The following is a 24801-nucleotide window of genomic DNA, read 5'->3' as shown; positions in this document are numbered from 1 at the left end:
CTGGAATTCATCTGAGTCATTCTCTGAGTGTTTGATGGAAATGGTGATTTAGATAAGATTAGATTCAGGGTTATGTTTTGCCAAGTTGAGTTTAAAGTCATCAAATTAACGGCTCGAATCTGACTCCAGTCCAAGTCATGTGACTCGAGTCCACATCTGTGGTGAGCATACATTATTTCTCAATCTCTTGATTCAAATAGAACTGGAAAACAAAAAATATGTAAACAGTAATGAAAAAACACACAAAAGGAGTCGAAATAAAAAGGATCTGACATGTTATGAATAAAACCTGATGTAAATTACCAGAAGATTAGAACAATGTCTGAACAAAGGAGTTCAAGACACATGAAATCACAGGAAGACCACGATAAATGCAAGACGCTTTGACCTGTGGAAACTGCAAATGTATTTACATGTTTTCTATATACTTTAGTAGCATTTTGATACACAAATCAATGAATAAATATGGTCTTATAACTTCCTAAAAACTGCAAACTGAAAAGGAGGCCATGCACATTTCGACGATGCTGCACAAAGAAAAGGAAAAAAAAAAAAAAGACAAATAATACGTAAATACATGACTCAATAAATAGAATGATGACATACAGCTAAATGGTGTTTGAAAAATAAATGCACTTAAAGGACACATCAAACAAGATAATACTTAGACACCATACAAATATCTGTTTTTTTCTAATAATAACATTGATCTTCATTCTTACAGAGTATTGAGTCTGTGTAAATCTTCCCCTCCATAAACTCCTCAGTAATGTAACTTTACTTACCCTTGAACACAGACTATTACTTCTGTATGTGCTGGTGTCAACTGCTCTTCGTTACTCTACAATGCTGCCACCTTGTGTTGAAATGATAGTAGTGCAGCCAATAGGATCCAAGAGATCACAGGTGTTCAGATTTTTCTCCCCCAAGGTGTTTCACATTCATAAATAAATAAAAAAAAACCTGCATAAGTACCTCCCACATTTTAAACTTTCACCTCTGTATTGCTAATGAACTTAGGCATGTGTCAATGATGTCTTAATTTAGCTCAGTAAGTCATTGGAATAGAATAGAATAGAATAGAATAGAATAGAATAGAATAGAATAGAATAGACTTTATTGTCCATTTGCACAGATACAAAGCAGTATAGGCACATTGGAATTCATTAGCTAAATCCAGACACCATTGGTACATGCATAAGTTCATTAGCAGCACACAGGTGAGAGTCTAAAATGTGGGAGGTACTTATGCTGCACCTTGTCTATACCAAACTCATATGGTAAGAGGGCAGGTGGGCGGGGCCTGAAGCAGACAGCTAAAATTTGTCACTGATATCACTTGTGCTGGGAAGCAATCCCATCTTTACTGCATCAAAACCAATGTATTAACCACAGAACTATCCAGCAGCTTAGTCATTGCACAGTAGTATTATTTAACCCTTTTATGCATGAATTGTGAGAACCTGAGTCAAGATTTATTTTTTGAGTGTTTTTATTCCTCCTTAGCCATGAAAAAAACAATGTGATCAAGTTTTTTTTTCTATGGAGTTACAAAAATATCCATGCATTTAATATTTGAAGTAAAGAAACATGTGTTTAAAACCAAATATCAGAAAGTGATATGAAAACAATGAAATAAAAAGATTTTTAATGCTAATCTGATGTCTTCTCAAATTTTAACATATTTTAATGCTAGTAATTACTCACTTCATGAGATAATATGCAAAAAAAAACCTTTTTGTCTAACAAATAACAATTGATTTACACTCAAACATGTCACTGCAGATCAGGTTTATCAAGAACAGCACAGTTACATTAATGGTATGAATGTCAGTGTATGGGATGATGCATCAGTGTCCACTGTGTTGGCTGATATGGAACTAAAACAACAAAACCCATTAATATACAAGAGAACAGCTGGAGAAGAACTGTCCACTGGAGTGACCTATGCATGGAAGGGTTAAGGACTTATCTGCAGATTCCATTTCTGACAAAGGTCTTGATTCTTTTCAGGATGTGACGTTTACACTTGTGGGTGGTGCTTGGGTGCAATTTCTTGCGGTCTACTGCGTACGTGCTGAAATATTATTTTAATCTAGATAGTTGAATTCTTATGTTTAATCACATATTAGTCAGTATTAGTATTAAGATAAGACAAGATGAGATAAGATGAGATAAGATAAGATAAGATAAGATAAGATAAGATAAGATAAGATAAGATAAGATAAGATAAGATAAGATAAGATAAGATATTCCTTTATTGATCCCACAATGGGGAAATTCACAGTGTTGTCAGCAGCAAACATACACATAAACATACACATAGACGCAAAACAGTCATATAAATTTGAATAAAAAAAGTATTTAAAAGATGTTTAAAAGGAGAGTGCAAATACGGTTTGATATGAATGTAGTGCAAATGGTAATGAATATAAAAAAAAAAAAAATTAAAAAAAATTAGTCTGTATTAGTTAGGATTCCTTTGTGTCACTAGATTTTCTTTGTTTCACTGGTCAGTCGTAAATTTCTTAGGATAGGTCACGTCTCAGTTGACATACTAAACCCACAGATTTATGATCACAGGACTTAGGTTTTACTTTAGGCACACTTTTAAATATACATGTCCGTAGACGATCATAAACAACAAGAGATAAGAGGTAAACACTGTCAATAGGGGGTTTTACATAGAGTTGAGGTATCACATCTGCTTGGCTTTAGTCAGATGACACCAGTCCATTTTCTGTGACCCAGCCCACCTAGCACAAGGGGGTCAGCCCATAGTTTGGAGATCACTTTACAAGGATGATAAAAGTGATGTGCATTGGAATGTCTGGATCCATTTCCCTGCTTGGGGTGTGCATCCTCAGCTGAGTTATATTTTGTTTGTGATCAGATCAAGTCAGTAATTAAATTTATAAAAAATGAGACCAAAAAGAATCCAGACTTTTTCTTGGAGCATCCAACAAAAGAACACGCTAACAGCCCCATTTATAATAAGGTTCTATGGAGCTCTATGGAGTTCTCAGGTGGCGCCCCAAACAGGAATCACAAGACTCGACTGCTAATTAAACGACCGAAAACATTTTTAAACTCCACTTGAGTGCAGATTATTCACAGTACTCACTGGCTGTATCATGTATAGCTCGTTTATTTAAATATTAAAGTTTTTGTAAAATTATTTTTGGTGAATTCTATCATCTGGTGGGGCGGCACCCTAGCGCCCTCTATTGATGAGCCACCACTGGTTAAAGGTGGGGTATGAGATCTTAGAAAAATGATTGGAGCAAGCCACATTTAGAAAATACTCAACTCAAAAGTCCAAACCCCTTTCTTCAGACGTCCCCCCGAAGCCACGCCTCCAGAGTACAGGCACGCGCAATGCTTGTTCTTGAGGGTTCACAAGCGCTGCACAGTGACAATTCCGGCTCCGGTGGCCCCAGTTCATGCATACCTCATCCAGTCTCCTCCAACACCTCCGCTCTTACAGAACAGCCCCAGCTCATACCTATCTGACAAACGTTACATTTCCTAGTGATTTATGTTAGTGACAAAACAGTTTGCCGGTGAACTTTCCATCCTAATGTAACTAATATAGCCAAGCTCTGGCTCTGGCTTCATTTCCTGAATAAGTGCTCCAAGCCTCTGAGAACGCACGATTCATGCACGAAGAGGGGTACGCGCAGAGGGGGGCGGGACAAATGGGAGTTGAGTTTGATAGACATATCACCGTTCAATCATTTCGATTGGGCGCTCAAAATGATTGGATGGTGTTTTTTCAGTCCTGTCCATTCCACAGGTGACAATTTTTTTTTTATTTTTGTGTTTGAGCATTTAATTAAGTAGTTGTAATCGGGGTGTGAAGGGGATTTTAAGCAGTATAGTAAAAAATGCTCCAGGAAAACATCTCCTACCCCACCTTTAAATAAGTGTTTATTTCTTCCCGCACTGTAAAAACAAACCTTTAGAATCTATTCAATAAAAGTGAGGTAACAATTTGCACTCATTTTGGTTGAGTAGATTTTACCCCGTATGTTGAGTAAAATGTGACAAAATTTAACAGCAGTAGTGGAATCACTGAGGTAAACATGCAGGATAACTGCGACATGTGATGCATGCTTTGATTGTGTATGGTGAAAACTTTAGTTTGTTGTGTGATTTCTGCTGCTTAATGAGGATTTAGTTTGGATATAATTTATTATGACTGAATAAGCTAGCACTTGTGTTGGTTCAGATTGAATTAGCTGTTTTCTACAGTTTTCTACAGAAGCATTTGTGTGGGGAGGGTCTGAGAGTTTGGGTGGGCTGCTGGGGAGCTTTTAAGGGGACACAAAAACTAAATAAGCAATTATTTATTTATTTTTTATTAAACTTGTACAGAATGCCTCTGCGGTTATCTACTCAATAAAAGTGACATAACAATTTGCACTCATTTTGGTTGAGTAGATTTGACCCTATATTTTGAGTAAAATGTGACTAAGTGTAACAGCTATAACACACTACAAGAAATGAGAAATGTCCACCTGACATATCCCAACAGATTACACAACAAATTACTCCTAAAAAGTGAGTAATATTAACTCTCAATTGTTAATAGGAATATGTTCATCTACTTAATTTAGAGCATGGCGTATCAATCTAAATATTGATAGTATCGATACTAAGGTATGTGTGTATTGGTTCAATACTAGCATGATAGCATGAGTTGTTCGGGGGTTTTGTTTTTTTTTTTGTTTTTTTGTTTTGTTTTTTTTTATTTCTCTCTCTCTCTCTCTTTCTCTCTCTCTCTCTCTCTATACATATTTATTTATTTATTTATTTATTTATTTTTTTTATTTTTTTTTTTTTTTTTTTTTTATATTTCGGCCCATTGTCATTAACATGCCATTACAGAGAATAATGAAACAAAGAAGCAACTTAGCTCATGGGTGCAACAATATGCAACTCAACAGAAATATCCATTTAACAAAAAAACTAATAAAAACAGTCAAACACACCATAACTGTGCTATATATAAAAACAACAACACTTCTTATCAACTCAGAACACTGCAAAATGCATAAAAACTGTCCCAAATAATTTGTCCCAATGCATTCTGGGAAACTCCCCCCAGCTGCTCCTCACGTCACAATATTATGGGGTAGATTTTATTATATTATTTTAAGTAGCAATTGTTACTGTTAACAAATAGGTAGACTTTAACTAGTCAGAACAGATTTCACTGGCTAACTATAGGGTGACACAAAAAAACAGGAACTTTTTAACAATCCAATAAAACCAAGAGTGATGGAAGAAAAATATTTTATTCATAGTAATTGAAACCTTAAAACATGCCATTTAAGAAACAATGATGGAATTTTCATTTTTTAAAAATTACTTCCTGTAGATGGCGTCCTCCTGTACGAATGCATTCTTGAAATCTGCTGTTGAGATTCCTCATTGACCGCTGCAACATCTCAGCTGGGATACTGTGAATTTCATCCTGAATTCTCTGTTTTAACTCATCCAGAGTTCTTGGTCCAGTCGTGTACACTTTACTCTTGAGATAGCCCCACAAGAAAAAATCACTAACGGACAAATCTGGTGATCTAGGGGGCCAGGGAATGTTACCGAATCTTGAGATCACACGGTTACCGAACAATTCTCGCACAGCCGCCGATGGTTACTAAAATGGGGGTGTGTTTACTTGCTCAAGGTCACTGTCTCACAGTGCTACCACTTGCTCATGTCTGCCAATACGCATTTCAAAAATTCCCGTTTTTTTGGGTCACCCTGTAATTTTAAAAAAATGAAAATTCCATCATTGTTTCTTAAATGGCATGTTTTAAGGTTTCAATTACTATGAATAAAATATTTTTCTTCCATCACTCTTGGTTTTATTGGATTGTTAAAAAGTTCCCGTTTTTTTGTGTTATCCTGTATTACTGTTCATAAAAATGTAACTGATTTCCATAGTTTGTATTTACCAACCCCCAAAACCTTTTTTCACAGTGCACTCCTTTTCAGATGTACATGTTATTTCAGACAACACTAAAACTGCATTAAGCCTTTCTTTTGTATAACAGCGTACATTTCTTTATTGGTTTTCTAATCTTGTTAATTTGCTTCAGGTGTTTACTTTTGTTGGTTGGTTTTTTTTTGTACTTTTTACATGTCTGAAAAAAAAAAAAAATCATGCATTCATTCATTCATGCAAGATAACCAGTTGATCTGAGAGCTAAATATGAGAAAACTTCAACTTCTGGCCTGTTCTCTGTTCTTGAAGTTGTGTTTGCAGATAAACAAGCTGCGACAGAAGTGTTTCAGCTGAGCCAAAGAATGACTGGATCCCATGAGTCATAACAGGAAACAAAATGTCCACTGTCCTCCACAAACACAAAACACCTTCAGAAAGTGAAAGCAAATAACTCGGCCCATGTTCCCCTCAGAGAACGAGGCTGAATTATTCTCCACTCCTGATAACACAGTGGACGGTAGACATGCTTTTATTGGCTCTGTACAAACGTTCACAGGATAACTGTTTCCAGATGGTGGTTTGCAAAGGCCACATATATCACACAGCAGAAAGAGGAGGAGGAAGAGGAGGAGGAAGAGGAGGAGGAAGGGTGAAAGAGAGAAAAAAGAGCGAGCAGCGGGGCTCTGTCAAAACCATTCTGCTCGACTGATGAGGGCATTTCCTGTCTGGATTTGGGAGGATTAAGTATTTGTGCGTTGGGGCTGTTTGTGGGGTCGGTATGTGGACTCTGTGGGACTCGTGCATGTTACATGGGACTAATCTGCATTTTTATTCACTACCACAAAAATGAAAGCTACAACTGAAACCAACAGTGACGAAAATGTTTCATTAACTAAAGTACAAATGACAGATAGTGGATTTTTGGAGCCATAATGATTGATTTTGAACATTTAGTTGAATTATTTTGAGAATAAAGACACAAAATAAAAAATGATGTCAAAAATATTACAAGAATAAAGCCATATTTACAGAAAAATTATGACAAAAACATCATAATTGTATAAGGAAAAAGGTCAAGTTTATTTACATAGCACATTTAAACAACACAAAAACTATAATAGAAGCACTTTTCGTGCATTCCTGGAGTTATACAATGAAGTTCTGGCTGAAGAAAAAATAACAGTCAAAAACACAAAATGCAATTAAATTATACTGGACTACAAGTAAAATGCCTCCAGAATAAAAGTAATGAAACTAAATCAACTTTGAGTCACTAAAAGAGGAAAATTTAGTCAAAAATATTAGTTGGCTATAGTTTCCCAGATACAGTCCGGGGTCAAAATGTGAAAATATGAGAGTTAAGGATCGAATAAGTTTTAGTCCAAATGAATGTTTGTGTCAGAGCTACCAGATCTACATCAAAAACACAGTCTGTATATTACAATACATCCACTTTACATGTTCTTTATAATGGAACATTTATAAATCTGTTGGAAAAATGGACAGAAACCAATATATATGTGTAATTGCACTTTATCATGTACATTGAAAACATCAGATAACCTGTATTTTGGTTATTTGTTGCCTATTAATCTTATTGAAGTAAGTAATATTTGGCTCGTTTCATCTGAGGCAGATAATTAAAAAAATAAAAATAATGTAGATCGGTGTAAAATATAAATAAATGAATGAATGAATGAATGAATGAGGTCAAGGTCAGGGTGGTTCCAAAATATAAGTCACGTAAAATCCTACAGAGACACCATCAACAACATCATCTACATCAAGGTTCCAACTTCTTGTTTCTGGTTGTTGTATTTTTGCACTGTTTACTTTCTGAGCATTGATTATTGACTTTTTGCAGCAGTTTTTTTTTTGTCTCCCTTTTTGTTTCTTTCTAAAGCTGAAAACCCAACACAGGCACTCAAAATGAAACCAAAAGTCATCTGATGTTTTAAACAGAAACTGAATCTGCTTCTGCACTTGTAAAAACAAATCTGAAATCAACAACTAAAACTGAAAATCGCAACTATAAGAACTACCTACTTGTTACTAGTAATGCATATTTATACATGGGTGATGGTAACAAGTACATGTTTATTACCATCATGCAACAATTTTAACATGTAATAATCTCCTTATTGATGCTGTATATATCTTCTATTTGTACTTTTTTTTCTTTCTTTTTTTTTTTAAATATCATAATTAGCTTTTTAGAAACTTTTACAGTTTTTACTTCCTTTACACACCTTGCTCTTATCTCATTTTTTTGCTATTTTTCTACTCTATTTCTCATTGCTTCTTATTTCATATATATTTTGTTTTCCTGTTAATATTATTCTTTCTCTTTGCTGCTGTAACACTGTAAATTCCCCTGGTCCAGGACTAATAAAGGATTATCTTATTTAATGTCACATACTGACTCATGTCTTCTAACTTTAATTTGACATTTCAGTTCATTAGGGTTTTTTTTTTTTTTTTTTTTTAACCCTTTTACCCCTGACGTGTCTGTGGCGAGCGTTCTGAATGTATCATTTATTTTAAATATTCATAAATATTTAACTGTTTGCTCAACAAGAAAAATTTAAAAATGTGCTGATAGAATAGACCTTGTTCTTTCCATTGACATCTGAGCATGCTCAGTGCACCCCCCACCACCTGTGGGATGGGGGGCAAAACACAGAGCAGTGAGTGAGACTGACCCACTATAAAAATAGATGTTTTTTTGTTTGTTTGTTTGTTTGTTTGTTTTTTACCACCATTTTCCTTGTCATTTTTTGTTTTTACTGTTGTTTGCAGTGTTGGGATGATTTTCATTTTTTTATTTTTTTATTTTTATTTTTATTTTTTTAACATGTTTTGACCGAGTTTTAACTGTGTAACTGCTTTTTACAGTTCAACCAGGTCCCAAGATAATTTAGAAAAAAAGTGCCCCAAAACAAAAACTACTTGGGCCTAAATTCAAATCCTTGTTGTTGTTCGGTGTGTTTCAGTTCACAGCTCATGTTCAAAATCCTAAATCTCTTAGTGACGTACATTCTGAGTGTCTTATTTAGTAAAAACCTGTAAAACTTCAATTCCTCTCTTTGTCGTTTTCTGTTATTCCTCCTGTTTTGACCCTAAAACACTCAATAAAGCAAAACCACTGTAGAAACATACTCACAGCAGCTTTTATGACACTGAAACAGACGCAAATTCACAGTAGCACATTTACCTGGAAAAATGTCTCGGGGGTTGAAGGGTTAATGTATATTCATGCAAAATGGAAACTAATGCATGAAACTGTTGGTACTGACTCATGTGATTTAGTTTCGGTACCAACAGTTTTCTGATCCATAACTGAGTTCAAGCGTGTCCTTCTAAACAAAATAGGCCTGAGTCATAAAATGAAATATGCTCAAGTGAAAGTAAAAATAAATTAGCTCTGGATCATTTTGACACATAGTTATTGTGCAAAGGACTCTTGTCTTCACTGTCTAATTCCTACTTTCTTTTTTTGTCTGAGTGTTTTTAGTGTTGTGGGACGGATAAAAACAGCACAAACTAACAAGCAACTTTTATATCCTGTTAAAGCTCATTCAGAGTCCAGTCTAACTAGAGAGCCTGATCCAGGTCCAGGATGTCCAGTTTCTTTTACAGCTTTGTGTTGGTCTGAAAAATGCTGAATACTTTGACCTCAGATGACATTTTTGAGTATTTCTGCATCAAAACTGTACAACATCCTTCCTAAAAACAACAGTTTACTGTTCAAAAGCTGGAATAAACATTTCCACATTAACCCTTAAAGACCTACAACTATTTTTGTGGTCACTTTCAACTGAAATTTTCTCAATTTTTAAGCTTTTCCGACTGATTTATTAGTATTTATTATATTGCCTCCCAAATTTAGCATTTTATTCCTTGAAAATTAGGTATTTTTCCAATATTTAATTCACTGATTATGTACACTCAAAAAAATAATTAATAATTAATGTTGACTTCATGTATTTTAATTACATGTAAATTTTCCATGCAATTTTATTACATAAGTTTAATGTAAAGAGTTGCATTTAATACGATGTTTTATCTATCATATTGAGTCAATATGAATAAATTAAATACCTTCAGTCAGATTTGCTTTAGTTAATGCAAACTTTTACATAAACTGTGTTTGACTGTGACGCTCAGCCTTTTTATGTGATCTAGTAAATAAAGTTTACTTTACTTGTTTAGATTCACTTTATACTAAGCATATTCACATTATGTTTGACTTTTTCGGATAAATAAACTTTAAATTTCATATATTTGAGTTACATTTTACTTTAAAATATTACTTCATGTTTATTAGAGCCAAGAATCATTTTTTTGAGTGTAGATGTTCATAAAAACTCAAAAGGTTATAACATCACAACAGAGAAAACTGAAGAAAAATTGACGTTTTCCGCAAAACACATCAAAAACAAGTGTCTCCATCCACTGTCATTTATCAAACGACATGGATTTTACCGTTAAATCAATGTTGTAGAAGATGCCGGTGTTTTCATGTTCACTACGGAGCCTCTGAACATCCACATGGATCAAATTTGATGACGAGAAAAGATGAAAAACTGCATTTTACCTGAATTATTTACATGTATTGATATGATTAGTGGTTCAGAAGTTATTAAACATAGTTTTGGTCTTTAGGTCTTTAAAGGTTAACTATATTATACATTCAATATTTGCTGACTTGTGTACTTATGTCCAAATTCATAGAAATCTGTAATTAGGCCCGAGCCCAGACATACATGTCGGCGAGGGCCTATTAAAATTGCATGGTTCTGTTATTATTATTATTATTATTATTATTATTATTATTATTATTGTTATTCTCTCACCTCTTTGAAGGCAAATTTGACCACCTCAACGTTAACGAAAAGTCAATTTTATTTGACCAAAAATTCAAGCCCGGCGAAATTTTTTTTTATTTGAAGTCGCCAAGAAAAAATATTGCAAAATGACTCGGTAGCGCCCCCTCAAAAATCAAAATACATTACACGGATGGGAGCCCTCCCCAATTTTTTTTCATCGTTTTACTTAATATCACGTCTCATTTGTATGGATATTTAAGTTACATTGGCTCTGCTTGTACTGCACTTTTATACAGGAAAAAATTATTAGACCATTAGAAGTCATCAAAAACAATGGCTATGCAATCAAGTACTAAGTCCTGTGTGTATCATGTGACTAAAACAGACAGAAAAGAAAACATGAAATACTTAAAAGCACTGTTTTTGTCAGTACAATGCCATAGATATTGATGTAAGAACTGAAGTGATTTTGGTTATTATCAAGAAAACCATGGAAAATGGATAGATATCAGCTCTGAAATTAAACTACTATGAATTATTTATGTTGTTATTATTATATTTGTCCAAACAAATGTACCTTTAGTTGTACCAGGCATTAAAATGAACAAGAAATTGAAGAACACAAGGGTGGTGTAATAATTTTTCCATTAACTGTATATTGAGCTACAAATAAACTTTGACTTGAACGTCACATGCTGTCACTGCCTCTGTGAGGGTTCAGATTTGTGATTAAAGGTGGGTTTAGGTAATAATTAAAGTAAAATGTCACACGTCAGTGCACCTTCAAGCTGCTATAAAACATCAGCTAGTCTCATTTTCAAAACAGGGAAAACTTCCGCTAAATAAATATCCTGTTTCACTGGAAAAACCAGCAGCACATTGGTACAAAAACATAAAAAGCAATAGGACATTACAGTGTTTGTCTTAGAAAGTGAAAGCATCTGTAGAGAACGAACACTGTTTATTATAAACCTGCAGTCTGAATCTGTTTAAACCAAATATTTACCCTGATGATCATGATTTTCTTTTGTGTTCTTTGTGTTCGTGTCTTTCACTGTAGCATCCACATCATGTTATGCACAGAATGTGACTGCAACCAAATAAAACCTCTGCTGATGACTGATTATCTCACCACAAACCAGCTCCTGTGTCAAAGCCAAGTAAATATAAACTACTGCTATCTACTACTGCCATCGTCTTCATTATATGAGGGTTTGATTTGTTACAGCAGTTTAACCCATGTTGGTTAATCTTTTTAATTTAGCAATGAATAACTGAGGGTAAATATAGGCATAACTGGTTTGACTTCTGTCATTTAGGAAGAAGTGATTATTATAAATGTGGCTCACTGTCCACAGACATGAACACATTAATATCAACATGCTGGCTCTGTCATTTTGAGCTTGTTGTTCTTACATGTTGACATAGGACAATCCTGCACAGTGTGTGAACTACAGGGCTTTATGTAGTAGTTCTCAACCTTTTTTTGGCTTGTGACCCCATTTTAATGTCACAAATTTCCAGTGACCCCAAACATTCAAAACAGAGACTTTTGTTTTGTTGCTAAAATCAATTTGTTTTTAATCATGTAATAGTTTTGCTATACTATGTCGCAAATACATGTTAATTTTAGATGACATTTAGTCTATATAATGTATATTATTATGGACAGAGGCAGAAAAGCCAGGTGTAGATTACTGCACAAAATGAGAATTTGATTTTCCTTGGTCAGGATATGTACAGTCAGTCCAGGTGGATTTACAAGGCTGACAATTAATACTGAACAAACAATAACTCAAACTATGAATTATGAAAGAGCTGCAGCATCTGAAACTGACCACAATGAACATTTAACAGATAAACAGTACCACAGTGCTTCAGTTTCAGCTTCACAGTTTGTCATGTCTTATGTATTGTGATTGTCTCTGTCAATAATAATAATAATAATAATAATAATAATAATAATAATAATAATAATAATAATAATAATAATAATAGTTTTATTTATATAGCACCTTTTAAAAAAAAAGTTTGCCAAGTGCTTTTGACAGACAAAGTAGAGGGCACAACAGCAGGATACAAGATACAAGTAAAAACACTAAAACAGAAGCAACACAATAGGAGAGATGTGTACAACAAATGCAGAAACACGACACTTCGAATAAATTAAATGAATCGGAATAAAGAGGGCAGGGACAACATAATATGATGCTGTCAAATCAATGCAAAAATAAAGGAGTGAGATAAAACAACATTATGTATGAGAATATAAACCATCAATCAAACAGGATAAGATTCAAATTTAAAAAATTAAAAATTAAACTCACCATATATTTTTTATTAGTAAGTTTGGTGTTTTTTTTTTTTTTTTTTTTTTTTTATCCATTACTAGAAATTTCAGGGGATCCCATTTGAATTCCAGGCAACCTCATGTAGGGTTGTGACCCCAAGGTTGAAAAATGCTGATTTACTGTTGGATTTATGTGACCACTAGAAGGAGTAGTGAGTCACTCTGACAAAACTACCACCGTGGGGCCTTTGACCAAAGCATTAGAAAGCAAAAAGAGGGGATGAGGTCCACAAAGAAACAACTTTTACAGTCAAAGAAAAGAAACGATACAAATAGAATCCATTGTTTTCACCACTGGACACAGCAGTCTCTTGTAAAATTGTCAGATATCACGTGTAAAGAAGTCATTGCACACCACTGTATAATTTGTACATGTTTTGTTAAAGTATATTCATTTATGTCTGCTTATGCTTATGAGTAACCCATAAAGACCCAGTGCTACTTTTCTGGCAGTTCCCAAATGAATTTTTCTCTCTGTTTAACTTTTCTTAAATGATTTATCACCATTTATTGTTATGTTATCCTCTGTATTTTGCATGTTTCACTGTAAATCATGTATTTTCCTATATCTAATTTAGATGTTCATGAAAACTCAAAGTAAATTCAAAGGTTATTATATCAAAGCAGAGAAGAAAATTACTTTTTCAGTAAAATATGTCATGAACTGAACAAAAAAACAAGCATCTCCATCCCTTGTCATGTATCAAACTCCATGAGTTTTACTGGTGAATCAATGTTGTAGAAGATGACGGCGTTTCAGTGTTCCATACAGAGCATCTGAATGTCCAAATGGGTCATATCTGATGACCATGAAATGACGACAAACTGCATTTTACACTAATTATTTACATGTATTGATAGGAATAGTGGATCAACAGGTATTAGACAGTTTAGATCAGTAGATGGTTTTGGTCATTGGTGGCTGTTTGGGTCTTTAAGGGTTTATACATATAATAATGATAAAACAGATGAAAAGTAGCTGCTATGTCTCTTTGTGCTACTGAGATGCAGTTTATTTCTGTAATAATAGGAGTAACCTACACTTTATTATGAAAAAATACATTTAAAAATACTTCATTTTGAGTTATTACAAAAGTGAGAGAATATTAAGTCCTCTATAAATGTTGCATCTGCAGGAAGATGCTAACATGTTCACTGTGTCCAAACAGTATTGATGCATTACAAGTTTCTTTAATTGTTGTTCTTTTTTATGGTAGTTGGCTGTAATAGAGCACATGCTTAACATGTAATGACATCATTACCCATTGTTATGATTATGTGTATAACATGATAAATCAGTACATTTTCGCTAATACAAAGTAAAAGTAAACATAAGGAAAAATTGATGAGGATAAAATAAACAATAAGTTCATAAGAAATGGCTCCAGTAGTGAAAATGTGTAACTGACATGCACAAAAAAGTCTTGTTTTGTGTCCATGGCCTCATGAACTAAACTGAAATCAACATATTTCCTGGTAATAAATGACAGAAACAAACACAACACAGTGGTGAAAAGGGTGGAGCAAAGTTACAAAGGCTATACAACCCAGAGAAAGGCTTTGACTCAGCAAAACAGGTGTGAGACTGAGCATGTGCACAGGTGTCAGGTAACGCCCGCCCGCTTCCACACAACACACCCAGGCAACAGGACAAGACAGGCCGACTTACACAACCGACACACAACCACACCCGGTCGACAGGTTCACACACACCCAGATACTGATGAAAGAACTGTCAGGTCATTCCCACAGGTGTGGAGCACAGTGACCACAACAAAACAAACCAAATATGGGTCAGAGTGTGTTTGTGTTGGATAGCATGGACATGTTACAGACACTGAGGAATAATTTTAAATATTTTATAAAACACACACTACTGACTGCATATGCATGTTATCGGTTAGACCAGGGGTGGCATTCAGCACAATATGATCTCAAACGGGCTGGACCAGTAAAATAATAACAGAATAACCCACAAATAATGACAACTCCAAACTTTTCACTACACTGTAAAAAAAATTCTGCGGTTTTTACAGAAAAAAACTGGCAGCCGTGGTTACCAGAACAATACTGTAAAAAACACATCCAACTGTAAACATATTTATGGAGTGACATGTAGATTTAACATTTTAAACATGTATATTTAACATTTTAAACAGGTATATTTAACATTTTAAACATGTAGATTTAACATTTTAAACATGTATATTTAACATTGGATTTAACTGGTAAATGGACTGCACTTATTTAGCACATTTTATACACCCTCATGATGCACTTTCCAAATCCACCAGGTCCAACTGGGAGCAATTTAGGGTTCAGTGTCTTCCATGGACGCTTTAACATATGGACAGTCGGAGCCAGGATTCGAACCACCAACCCTTTGGTTATTGGATGAGCTGCTCTACCAACTCTACCAACCCATTAATTTACAAGTTTAAAATGCTACATTGTTAAATGTTTACTTTTTTAAATAACTTTTTTATTAAAAAAAAAAAAAAGCAAATAGGTCGTTATTTCAACATTATGGTCTTGCAGTTTAAATGGCACCACAATGTTTTTCAATTTACAGTTTTATTTTCTAAAAACAATAGAAATACATCATTTCTACATAGAAATCTGGTTTTGTTCACATACTCTTCCTGTAAGAACTACACCTATATTTGATTTAATCATTAACACAAAAATCTTTTCAAATAAACTACTTTGCATTGTATTGTCACAGTTTTTTTTTGTGATACAATTTTACAAATTTTTGGTGTTAATTCTACAGTCATTTTTTACAGTGTATGTTTTACAGTAAAAAAAAAAGTACAATTAAATTATGAAAATGTTTACATGTACAAACTATTCTTTAAAAAATGTGAGTACTCGTAACCTGAACAAACATGAACAACCTGAAATTTCTTAAGACAAATAAGTGCAATTTTAACAGTTTTTACAACTTATAAATCAGAGCGGCTCTACAAAATACACAAAACATTTAGTAACAGACAGAATATTGTTAAAATTGCACTTAATTCTCTTAGGACTTTTCACTGTTGTTCAAGTTTCAAGTTACTGACATTTTTTATGAAAGGATAGTTTGTAAATGCAAACATTTTCATGTAATTGTACTTTTTCTTTTTTACACTAAAACAAAGAGAAATATTTGCAGTTGTCATTATTCATAAGTTATTATGACAGTATTTTACTGGTCTGATCCACTTCAGATTGAATTGTTCTGTATGTGGAACCTGACCTAAAATGAGTCACTAAAAAGACCCACTGCTACTTTTGTGTCAGTTCCCAAATGAAATTTTCACTATATCTAACCTTTCTTAAGTGATTTATCACCATTTATTATAATATTATCCTCTCTGTTTTACATTTTATCAGTATAAATCAGGTATTTTCCTGTATTTATTTTACAGATCATGAAGATGTTCATAAAAGCTCAGATTAACCCTTTCATACATGAATTATAAGAACCTTAGTCAAGATTTTTTTCCTGAGTATTTTTATTGCTTTAGACATGAAAAAAATAATGTGATTTAATATCTTTTAATGGACCTATTTTTTGTGGAGTTACAAAAATATCCACTCACCTGGACGCCATGTTTTTAATTTTTGAAGCCAAGAAACGTGTATTTAAATCGCAATATCAGAAAGTGATATACTGTGTGAAAACTATGAAATAAAAACATTTTTAATGCAGCTAATCTGGTGTTTTCTTACATTTTAACATACTCTAATACTAGCTGTTACTTCATGGAGATAATATACAAAAAAAACAAAAAAACAAACAAACAAAAAAAAACAACAACTTTTTGTTTAAGAAAGTTGTTAATTACAGTCTAAAAACAATTAGCAAACATGTTAGTGCAGATCAGGTTTACCAAAAACAGCAAAGTTACAGTAATGGTATGAATTGCAGTGTATGGGATGGTGCTGCGTTGGCTGATATGGAACTAAAACAACTAAACCCATGAATATACAAGAGAACAGCTGTAGAATAACTGTCCACTGGAGTGACCACTATGCATGAAAGGGTTGAAGTTGAGGGATATTGTATCAAAAACAGAAAAAGTGACTTTTTCATTAAAATATATCAATAATTGAACATAAACCCAGTGTGTCCATCCACTGTCACTGATCCAACTCCACGGGTTTTTACTGGTGAATCAATGTTGTAGAAGATGACAGGGTTTCCATGGTAACCACAGAGCCTCTGAACATCCAAACGGGTCATATCTGATGACCATGAAAAGATGAAACAGTATTTTACACCAATTATTTACTTGTATTGATAGGATTAATTGATCAACAGGTATTAAACAGTTTACATCAGTCGATATTTTGGTCGCTGAAGGATGTTTGGGTTAAATTACACATGTTTGGGAAGTCATTCAAACTCTATAGGCTTTTGATTGATGCTCAGTTTGGTTGTAGATATTGATATAGTTTTCTGTTGTCATTATTGTAAATATGCATATTTTTTGTTTGTTTGGCCTCTTTCTTTGCGTTTTGTCTTTTTGTTTCCTTTGTTCTTTAGTCTTTTTTTCTGTGAATATAATAGGGGGATTCTACTGGTAAGTAAAATTTCGATAACAGCTTTGAGGTGGAGGTGTAGCTCTGCTGATGCTGATGTTGCCTCAGCAAAATTATCTTTCACTTCTTATCACTATAAATTATTTTAATGAAGAAAACAGTATAGACTAAGAGACCTGAGGTTAAAAAATCACACTATGATTCTTTTTGAGGAATGTGTTAAGTCCAAAATGCCAGAAAAGTAGCTCTTTTGCTGTTTCAGATAATTATCTCCATATGTAGAGTACGGTGGCCTTGTGGGTCAAATCACCACAGTAGTGTTTTTTAAGACGTGTTTTGAGAAACGTTGCTTCCAGAGTTTTGCAGTTGTGTCTGTTTTTCTGATGCTGAAACACAAAAATTGACACAAGATAGGTTTCTTCAAGATGAATGTAGTTTTTTTTTTTTTTTTAATTAATGATTGTTCACCATTTAGAGATAATTTTGGACATATTTGTGATTTTCTCAGTTTCGAAGGCAGTCTTTGGTTTTACAAAATCGCACACATGCTGGATGACATGAGGAGTTTCTTGTTGATCTGGAAGAAAGTCCAGAACTGAAAGCATATGTTCATTTTCATTTCTGAAAATTCCATACTGTATTTAAGTAAATAAGTAATTTATTTGTCCATTTAACAAAACATGATATATACATACAGTTTGGATTTCTATATTAAACATGGGCGAAAAGGTGTAGGCAGAAGTAACAGCTTATTTATGTCTACCCTATGTACAAGAAGGAAAGTTGCAGAAACAAAACAAGATAACAAGATGGTGCAGTTTCAAACAATAATATAGATAAACAAATAATATAATCTAAGCAAAATCTTAGATTCATACTAATATTTGGCTTAGTTAATCTAGATATTTTATATTTATTGAACACCTTAGTTTTAAACATCCTTTTAAATTATATTTGATGCATGGCTCTGTTTCTTTGAGCGAATTTGCAACATAGAAGGATTATTCACCATGGTTGGTTTAATCATAGGCCCAGTGGTCTGCATTTACTGACAGTCTTGTACTTTTTGAAAATGTGAAACTGGATAAGTGGAAGAAGCTGGTTTGATGGATGGATGGATGATGATGTTTTGACCTTTAGGGCCACTCCAGACAAGGGATAAAAAGTCATTGAGTAACTTAAAACCACCATAGTAAGTGAAACTAGAGTCATCCTGCTTTGGAAGTAAACCTTTGAGGGTGTGTCTGCATGCTGTGGTAAAGTGCAGTTTTAATGACCTGCAGGGGGATCTACATGGTAAAAATGCACTGGATTGGAACCACTGGTGCAGTTTATGGCTGCTGATCAAAATGTCCTCTGGCTAAAATTTGCTTAGAGGTCTTATTTCTGTCTTTGTGCATAAGAAATCAATGTAAGTGAATCCCCAAAGGAACTTTGTGTTGGTAAATGCAAGTTATGCAAATGTACAGGATTTCTGTTATATTGCAACATGTTGATGGTCATATGAACTATGTTTTCCCTTAAAAATGTCCAATTTCATCACAAATAATGCGATATTTTCATGTCACAAATGGGCAAGTTATATTCTAACTGAATTTACCTGAAAACAAATATTCTATTCTTTTAGATTCCCCCATTTTTCTTACAAGATTCTATCCTACATATCACATGTTTTATTTTTACAGGTTCAATATGGAGTATGATGCTGATCCATCCTGCTTATGTTACGCCAATATATACATGAAGAATGTCACATGTCACTTTTTAAATAAACAGTTTTCTAATAATAAGCATTTTTAAAAAGAAATAACAATTCTATATTGTTATTTACTCTTTAGTAGGATGATAAACTATACAATAAATAATTCTGATCCTAGTTTTTGCACAGGGATCATTTGTGGAAACGGTGACATGGCTGCCGAGCATCAGTATGATGGGATCTGTAACAACCATGTCACATCCGTCCACTGCCACATTTTGTGTTTTTGTTCAGCTGTTATTGGTTTAGATCCATAATACTAACATTTATGAATAAGAGGAGAATTAGCAATAGTAAGTATATAAGTTTATTCCTAATAAAGTACTGGTACTGACCAGAGCATCATGGGTAATGTCACGTCCGTCCACCAGTTATTTATGCTCTTTCTAATGTTATTTTAAGAATTCTGTTCTAATTTATTGTCTTCTATTCTGTGTTATTATTTTATATTCTATGCTATATTCTGTTCTATACTGAATTTATTAATTTCAATGCCCCCCCCCACCAGGTGTTAGGGTTATTATACCATATTAACCCTAACCCTATTATACCATATTCAAAATCCAATATTTCTGAAAACAGAGCTTCCACTGTCAAATAATATCAGTAGTCTGTGCACAAATGTATTAGCATTATTTCAACACAGTTCTATGCATTTCTTACAACTTTTTTTTTTTTTTGACAAAAATGGCCACTCATTTGACCCCCTAAGTAAATTTTAGCCGCTTAGAAAGTTGCGTTGTTTGGAATTTATGTGACCACTGGAGGGAATAGTGAGCTGGGGTCTTTGAACAACGCATCAGAAACGGATGTGATGGGATGAGAACTGTAAAGAAACAACTTTTAGAGTCAGTTAAAGTGAATCGGTGATAAAACCTAGAAGTACTGTTGCTGTTTTCTCCACTAGACACAACTGTAAATGCAAAGAATGGAGTCTGATGCTGAAATGGCAGCATTTCTTCTACATAGGTGAGTTTGATTATGAGTCTTATGAAGGTTTAAAGTTATTATGGGATGTTATTATTTTTGCTATGTTGCTGCTTGTTGATCCATGGTTCAGACTAAACTGTGACAGTTCTGACTTTGTTTATTCCAAACAGATCTTTAATGCAGCTACTGACACCACAAACTGTACAGAAAACAGAGGTTTTGCTGTGGCTGTTCTATGTCTAAAAACAGAGCTAAGCTAACAGAGGTAAAATGTAAACTATCAGCTGATACAGCATGTGAAGATTATAAGACAGTGTTATGTTGAGTGACTGTCAGAATAAGCGTCTGTGAGTTTTAGTTTGAGGGAAAAAACTTGATGATACCATAGTACAGATGTGTGGAAAGTGTGTTTGGGTACTAGACCGCCCCCTCTGGTGACAGTCTGTCATGTCAATATTACATAGAACCTGCAAGACTTTCCCCCACACACACTTTTTCATGGTCAGATACGCTGAATAAAAAAAGGCTCACAAGATTTACTAATAAAAAAATCTTAGTAACAAACTGCACTAAAAAATATTATGTATTTTTCACCTATAAATGTCACAGAAAACATACATGTTTACATCAAGTCAAAACTTAGTTGAAAAGTTCACATTGAAAATATTAAGCAAATTTCACTCAGACTGGTTAATATTAATTTTGTTTATTTTGTTCATATTTATTTACTAATTTCATTTTTACCTAAACAAAAAAAAAAAAAAAAAAAAAAAAAACTGAATGAAATGTAGAGGCAGCTGAATGGTATGTATGTAAGAAATTTAAGTAAATCTTAGTCAGATTAACATTAAAACAGCTGAATGATTTCTTTCTGTCTGTCTTTCTTTCTTTCTTTCTGTCTGTCTGTCTTTCTTTCTAGTGACTTTACAGTATCAGTACTATATATAGTTGATAAAAATGTCTTAGGTAGTTGTGTTTTTATTTTTTTTATTTATTTATTTATTTTTTTGGACTGGATCCATCATGTGTCTTATGATTTCTTTCTCATATGTGACACGGGGGGAAAAACCACGGAGGCGGGATGAGCTCCACCCCCCGCTGCGTCATCACCTATCACAGGTGTCAGGTCCAGTCAGTTCCACTTTAGAAGGTGATTTCCACGCAGACACACACACACACACACACACACACACACGTACACACAGCCACCGGATCCAGTGCACGTCCGAGCTTCCGTGGAAAGTTGCGTAAAGTGTCCCGTCTGACGCAGGGGGAGCTCCACCACAGACCGACGCGCACGGATCGGCCAGTCCGGCTCCGAGCTCCGGGATGGCGGCCGTGAAGGCTCTGCAGCAGTGGTGCCGGCTCCAGTGTGAGGGTTACCGGGACGTGTCGATCACCAACATGACCACGTCGTTCAGAGACGGCCTGGCCTTCTGCGCACTCATCCACAGACACAGACCCGAGCTCATGTGAGTACAGACGGATCCACGGACACGCACGGTGGAGGTTCCAGCTTTTACGCACACAGCTTCACATCCGGTTTGGTAAAGCTGTGCATGTTCTGATTAGTGAACGCAGGAGTTTCTGGGTTATTTCCACAGACACGCGAACACACAGACAGACACAGACAGACAGACACACAGACAGACAGACAGACAGACAGACAGTAAAGTGAGGACGCACGGATGGATCTGCAGAATAAGCCCACCACACAGCTCTGCAGTTGGACCCACTAACCATAGCAGCAGTCTGCATGTGTTTACCTCCTCTGGAGCTCCAACTATGACTGTAAACACTGGGAATGTGCAGACTTCAGGACTACAGACCTAAAATATAAGAAGTACAAGCAACAAGATTCACAGTTTCACCCTAAGGGGCTGCAGGAAACCATAAAACTCTACCAATCTGAAATGTTTAATAAGTTCTAAACCATTTATTCTATCAGAACATGTAAAGAATTCATGTAAAATGTAGTTTCTTATGGTCATCAGATATGAACCATGTGGACTTTCAGAGGCTTCGTAGTGAACGTGGAAACTCTGTTATACTGTCATGTTCTGCACTGTAAGCCCGGATAAGTAGAATTTACTCCAAAAATTTGAGGCAAGTGATTGCACTGAAATGATTTGAGTAATGATCGACTAATCAGTTGGTTTAAATAGGTTCAACTTTAATGCTAAAAGTATTGGACTTAAACTATTAAGTAGAAAACACTAAAAGACAAGTTATTTGTACTTTAAATCTGTTGTAAAATCAACCCCACTATCCAACTTAACATTTTAGGTTACACAGACTAACTTTCTCAAGTGCAGCCAAATGAATTTATCATTGATTTAACAACTTTTTGTAAGAGAGATAAATTCAATATCCTATTCCTGGTCAAAATAGTTATGAATTTATTGATTTTATCATATTGAAACATAAATAGAAATTAGCATAGTGTCTTTTGCCAGGATAGGAAGTGCTTTTAATGTGATGTGACTGTTATATTTCCATTACACCAACACAAGTTTAGATGAACAGGAAAGCCATTTTTGTTCCTATGGTTCTGACTCATGGTGTAGCTCTACAAAATACAATAACAAACACAAAAAGGCCAATAAACACTGACATACACACATTAAATCTAAATTAACACTAACACCACAACCCCTCTGAACCCCTGCACATAAAAATAACACATTTTCAACAACATGCCCAATACCCACAATGCAATGCGAAGATAAAAAGGTGTGGTCATGACTAAAACTTAGTGATTTAATTCCATTCAACTTAAACTTTTTCGTACTTTCAACTATGTCTACAAATTAGTAGAATATACTTAACATTTTATAGTAACATAAAACTTAGCTCATTTAAGTACATTGTAATTAAAGCATTTTAGTAAATACAAATTCTGGGCTTACAGTGTGCAAAAGTGATTAATGAATGTTATGTAAACTTTTCATCTTGATGCAAATATGTTTATTTTACTTGACATTTATTGGTACAGAATACTTGATATTTTTGAGTGCAATTTGTTTCCAATATTTTTTAAGGTAAATCTTTCAAGCTATTTTTTTCAGTGACCATGAAAAAGTGAAAAAGTCCTATATGTAGGTTCTATGTCATATTGATATCCCAAAGTCTGACCAGCAGGGGTCAGATTTACTTAAAGGGGTCATATTTTACTAAACCCACTTTTATTAGTCGTTGGTCCATTTATTTGTGTATTTGGACTCGAATTGTCCAAAAAGTTTGAATTTGAACCCTCCAGGTGCTGCAAAGTTATTTTGGCATAAATCGAGTGGATTTCTACAACCTGTTTTAATTCCTTCTTAATTTGTTGCGTCTATAACTAGTTACGTCATAACATTTGCACATGTAAGGTCAAGACTTCAGATGAACGTTTCTCCGAGTACAACATAATTGTTTATCAGCAGCAGTGGTTGTAGTCCATATTGAAAATATGTCCAAACTTCGAGCCGATTACCTAACATGTTCAGTTGTTGGTTGTATTAATGATCACAAGAGGCTAAGAACCAGGAGGGGGTGGGGTCTGAAGTTGCTCATGTGCATTAAAGGGCTGGCGCTCAAAACGACCTTTCTGGTGTCATTACTCAGAAATAGGGTTGAAGATGGACCTGTGGAGTTGAATTAATGAAGAATTCAGACCCAAGCATAGCATTTACAGTTTATGCAGACCACAGGGAAATGTTTTAAAATGCATAATTCCATTTAAAAAAGCAAAATATCACTCCTTTAAATTTCTTACATAGATACCATTTAGTCACTTGAAAAAGATAAGTAAATTGAGCCTATGCAGTTTCAGTTTTACTTTTTATAGGCTGATTTTCATCCTGATTTTAATCTTATTTGTGATTTTATATTATTCTTTAAGATCAGAACATGACAAAAACATGACAAACACAGCATCATTTCAGGGATAGAGTGTTAAAAACCAATATAATGACAGAGATGAAGTGTTTGTTGGTGAATTAAGTTAAAAAAAGAAAAAGAAAAAAAATCTTAAGCATTTTGTAAGCGTTTCAGCTGATAGTGAAAATGAAATAAACTCAACACACTCAAGAAACATGCAAAGTGAAAGCTATTATCATGCTGTCAAATCATGTCACGTTAATAATTAGAATCATTTTATGGTCTAATCTAATCTTGTTTATCTAGACTTGATTATACCCCTCTTCCAAACATCTGTGGTTGTGTTTAAGATGCATTAACTCTGCTTTCCATAACATCTTATTCAGTTTTAGGACTAATGTTCAGTCTTTATCAGAATCTGAATACTTTATTCATTCCAGGGGGAAATTGTATGTTACAGTTGCTCTATTCAGGTATAATAAAAAAAATATCGGGAAAAGAACAGCAATTTGTACGTGTACTAGACAATATATTATCGATATGATAGTTAAAAGAAATATACATAGCTTAAATAGGTGTAATAAAGTGG

The 24801-nt window shown here is 34.2% G+C and overlaps 1 protein-coding gene across 1 annotated transcript in view; it reads left to right on the top strand.

Annotated features, from left to right (window-relative positions):
- The first annotated feature begins 21522 nt into the window (after positions 1 to 21522).
- The window catches only part of LOC115413292 (MICAL-like protein 2), a 40758-nt gene continuing 37479 nt past the window's right edge, over positions 21523 to 24801 (top strand). The window contains exon 1 of the mRNA XM_030126075.1: positions 21523 to 21823. Coding sequence (XP_029981935.1) covers positions 21681 to 21823 — 143 coding nt within the window. The 5' untranslated portion in view covers positions 21523 to 21680. The remainder of the gene's footprint in view (positions 21824 to 24801) is intronic.

This window comes from Sphaeramia orbicularis, chromosome 1, assembly GCF_902148855.1.
Source record: "Sphaeramia orbicularis chromosome 1, fSphaOr1.1, whole genome shotgun sequence".
NCBI classification, from domain to species: domain Eukaryota; kingdom Metazoa; phylum Chordata; class Actinopteri; order Kurtiformes; family Apogonidae; genus Sphaeramia; species Sphaeramia orbicularis.
Note: the sequence above shows the minus strand (reverse complement) of the source record. Positions and strands in the feature narration are given on the sequence as shown.